The following is a 4123-nucleotide window of genomic DNA, read 5'->3' as shown; positions in this document are numbered from 1 at the left end:
GAACCTGGCTGGGTCAGGGGAGGGGCTTGCCTAAGGACACATGGAGGCTGGCTGCTGAAAACATTCCTCCAGGGGGCAGGGCAATGAGCGGTACCAGGGAAGGGTAGGGAGGGAGGGTGGGGGGCCTCATTGTGGAGGGCCCCTGGGCATCTGCAGCTTATGGAGTGAGATGGAGAGCTGCATGTGCAGAGGAGCTTTGAGGACGGCCTGACAAGCCCACAGCAGAAAGGATTCCCCGGGGAGATAGTGGGTGCCTGGCCCTTAGGCATGTGAGCTGGATGGACAGTGCTTGTTTAGGATGCACAGAGCGGATTCGGGATTAGGAGGGGCAGGGGAGTCTGACTGCTCAGGTTCTGCCTGCTTTGTAAGTTCTTCACCAGGAAGGAATAGCATGTCACTCCTGCTGTGCAGAAGGTGTGGGATGGGGCCAAAAGCCTGCCATTTATGGCCAGTTGAGACTGTTGAACGGGGAACCAGGAGGCTGGGACGGGGTCTGGCCTCTCTGAGCTCAGCAGCCTCCTTCCTGCCTCCTGAGCATGGGCTAACACCCAGACCGGGTGGGACCGAGGACCTAGAGACAGGATTCAGCTTCCCTAATGATGAAAATCTGCCCGCAGTACCTCACTGAGCTCCTGAAGCACGGGACAATTCATTCCATAGGGCCTGTCCCTGTCCTGGAGGACTCGGGTGGCAGGACAGGGAGCCAGAGACTCTCAAATGCTGAGGTCTCTCTGGTCCACACTCCACTGCAATAATATTGATGGCAAATGTGTGTCAGGGACTAGTTTAAGTGCGTTATAAATCTTAACTCCTTGAATCCTTAGAAAACCCTATGTATGGGGGAAAGTACTCTCATTGGCCATTTTGCAGTTGAGGAAATGGAGGCACAGAGAAGTTAAGTGACTTGTGCACAGTCACAGAGCTAGTGAGTTGTGTTGTTCCAGAATCCACGTTCTTATTGGCTACGTTTTACTGTCTAAGAGTGGAGGGCGCTGAGGCCAGGGAGGGGAAGGGACCGGCCTGGTCACTTGGCCAGGTGGCAGAGATGGGGGGGGCTGGGCCTCTTGTCCCCAACCTCAGGGCTCTTCCTTCCACAGCCCTGGCTGACAGTGCCTCTGTCCCCACCCAGCCTCCCCATGGACCTCCCCAGAGTTAACAGTCCCCTGGCCTGGCGCTTGGCAGGCAGCTCCAGCCCAAAGAGGCTGCGCCCACATTCCCTGGCTGCTCTCCAGCCCGCAGGAGCTGAGACAACAAGGTCCAGGGACTGTGAGGGCTGAGCAGAGGTGGCCGAAGGGGAGGAAGCAGCAGGGAGCCGCCGAGTGGGAGGACTGTCCAGCTCCCGGATGCTAGGCCTCGTGGGCTTGATCACTGGCGCTGCTGCGGCCGTTCTGCTGCTGCTGCTGCTGGCCGCCTGCCTGTGCCGTGGCCGGCAGTACCCCGGTGTGGAGAGGAACCGCCCGGCTGCGAGGACAGACCGGGTCCGGTGGGCCCAGCCTTGCTTCTTCCCGCGCCGGGGCCACCTGGGCCGCCCTCACTGTCTCCATCATCCTGGCCACGTGGCTCGCATGCACCATGCGGGCCTCCAGCACCACCACGGCCCCCGAGGCCGCCGCTGACACCTGTGAATGGCAGCCACTGCCTGCCCTTCCATCGCAGGGACTCGTGGACGCCCGTGCTCCCGTGCAGAGGGGCGCCTCTGGGTGGTAAACGCTGGGTACTGTGCCCGGCCCTGCTGGGCTGCTTCTGCATACTATGCCCCAGAGAACTGAGGGGCACCAGGTGTGGCCCTGCGCACATCGAAGGGTGACGGGGTGAGAGCAAGCGGGGCCCTTTGGGGATGGAGCCGCCTTGTGACTGTCACTCCCAGCGGACGCCGGTGCACGTGGACGCCCAGAAGACGTGCCGCGCTCCTGGAAGTGCTGTCTTCTGACGTACTGTATGTACTGTCCGCAGGTCCCTGGCCCGGGGGCTAGCTGGGAGGGGCCGGCAATGCCCTCGTATTTGGAGAAGGCAGTACGAGGCTGCAAGGTCCATTCACTTGTGCCTTGATGCAAGAAAATAAAAACCACTAAGAAGCTTTTGTGAAGAGGCTCTTGATTGTAACTCAGGTGGGAGAGGGAGCAACCAGGCGTGTGTCCGCACTGCCCTGGGACCTTCCTCTCGGAAAAGGAGTGAATGCCTGGCACAGGCGCCCTCTGCCTGTGGGCTGGAGGGCACTGTGGCCGGCCCTGTGGTGCTCTGAGGGCAGTGGGGAGGGAATGCTCGGGACCCAGGCTTTGAGGGAGGATTTAGGGTTTGCACGCAGCCCTGCCCAGAGAGGGCTGTCCGTGTACCAGGGGGGCTCTGGGCCTCTGTGGGACAGTCCAGGGGCTCAGGGAGAAGAGGGATGAGGCCATGCAGGCTGGCCCCCAAGGGCTCTACCTCCAGCGCTTTTCCCAGCCCATCTCCAGGGCAGACTGAGCTCTGGGACCTGCAGAAGCCCCACTCTGTGGGCTGTGTTGAATTCAGTATTTCCTTGGTAACTGGGTCAGGGTTTCTTATCCAAGCCTTGAGTCTTCAGCTCCCCGTGCTCACGGGTGTCTGTGTATACCAGAGGGGTGGAGAGGTTCTTTAAACTGCAGGAGGTGGTGCTGGGTGGCCTTTGGAGAGTGCTTGCCTCCTCGGGATCTCAGTTTCCTCTTCCCTAAAATGGGATAGATAGCGGAGACTCCTTCTTGCCAAAGCCTGGAGACATGTTCCAAATATCCCATGAATAGCTGGCAGAATTCCACAGGGAGGAAGGAAATCTTGTTCTGAGGTCTTTAGCCTGTGCTTGGGTGGGAAATGGAGGGAGGAGATCCTTGGGGGCCAGGAGAGGTGGTGGTGGTAGTGGGGGCTGACTCGAGAATAAGCCAGAAAGTCAGGGGCCTGGTGACTCATTGGAACAGAACATCCTGTTTCTTTTCTATTTCCCAGTGGATTCTCCATGAGGCCTGGGGGGTGTGATGGGGAGGGTGAGGCGAATTCACACTGACAACCACACTAGATTTCTGGGCTGGGAAAGTAGGCCATGGGTCAGTATGTATTGCTGATTTTATCTCTGCTGTGTCCTTCAAATCCTCCTCCCGTCCCGCATCCCCATGTTTGCCCTAGCTTGTCCCCCCAGCCTGGATTCCTGCCCACCTCCAACCCTGCCCTTTCTGAAGCATCTCTGCGTGGCCTGAGGGATCTGCCGAAATGCCTCATCACCCTAGGGGGAAAGTCTCTGCCTCTCGGTTGGCTATTCAAGGCCCCCTGATCTGGTTCCTGCCCCTTGCCCCTTTTCTCCTGTCCATACTGCTTTGTCGTCATTGGCCCCAGAAAACACCTCATACCTTCCCCTCTCTGGGTCTTTGCTCAAGAAGAATTTGTTGCTCCCTCATATAGGTTTCCAATTTGTTACAAGATTTATTTTTGTATTTATGTTGGAACACAATTACATTGTCTCCTTCCCCCGAGATTTATGGCAGGATTCAGGGACCCCTACCCTCCTAGGTCTGAGAACCTTTGAGGGCTCCCTGCCCCCAGTGCAAAACCAGCCAAAACAACAGATGCTCAGGAAAAATTCTCAGAACCTCATGCTCTCTGGAAAAGTAAATATGATTGGAATAACCCCTGCCAGAAATTTGGGGCTTGTGGGATACCAAGTATAGCAGTAGGGCCCCGAGAGGATTAGGCCTCTGAGTTCCTGGGGCCTTGCTGAGGGGGCTCGGGTTCCCACTCCGTCCCTGGTGTTGGGGATCTGAGAACTGGGAAACATTTAACAGATGGACGTGTGTGGCCTGCTGTCTTGGACGTCTCCTCTCCCTCATCTCTCTGCGGAGCCCCATGTCAGACTCGGATGGCCTGCCTGTCCTCGGTGTGGCCTGGAGTCTCTAGGAGAGCGCTATTCTCTCTGTTCTAGGATGTCTGCCACCATCTTTGCCGTTCCTAATGTAAGGAAAAGTGTGGGATGTGGTCTTTTTCTGCTCAGTTGACGATGGTGGATCTGGGAGGACACATACATATCTAAGTGATAGTTATCTTGGGGAGTCCCATGGCATCTGGTGTCCATGGGCAGGGGCTGTATATCACAGGATGACAACAGTCACAAGAAGAAGAGAAG

The 4123-nt window shown here is 57.4% G+C and overlaps 1 protein-coding gene across 1 annotated transcript; it reads left to right on the top strand.

Moving 5' to 3' along the window:
- Positions 1-1154: 1154 nt before the first annotated feature.
- Positions 1155-2073, top strand: HRCT1 (histidine rich carboxyl terminus 1). The gene has a single exon (XM_073881310.1). The coding sequence runs from the start codon at positions 1344-1346 to the stop codon at positions 1614-1616; it is 273 nt and encodes a 90-aa protein (XP_073737411.1). The 5' UTR covers positions 1155-1343; the 3' UTR covers positions 1617-2073.
- The last annotated feature ends 2050 nt before the right edge of the window (positions 2074-4123 follow it).

The sequence above is a fragment of the Callorhinus ursinus genome, unplaced genomic scaffold (genome assembly GCF_003265705.2).
Source record: "Callorhinus ursinus isolate GAN/ISIS: 27379988/994484 unplaced genomic scaffold, GSC_fseal_2.0 scaffold42, whole genome shotgun sequence".
In the NCBI taxonomy this organism is placed as follows: domain Eukaryota; kingdom Metazoa; phylum Chordata; class Mammalia; order Carnivora; family Otariidae; genus Callorhinus; species Callorhinus ursinus.
The sequence above is the reverse complement of the archived record's forward strand: the minus strand, read 5'-3'. Positions and strand labels throughout refer to the sequence as shown.

What these genes read in the sequence shown, in the direction of transcription:
- HRCT1 (XM_073881310.1), top strand. Translation starts at nt 1,344, where the DNA reads ATGCTAGGCCTCGTGGGCTTGATCACTGGCGCTGCTGCGGCCGTTCTG.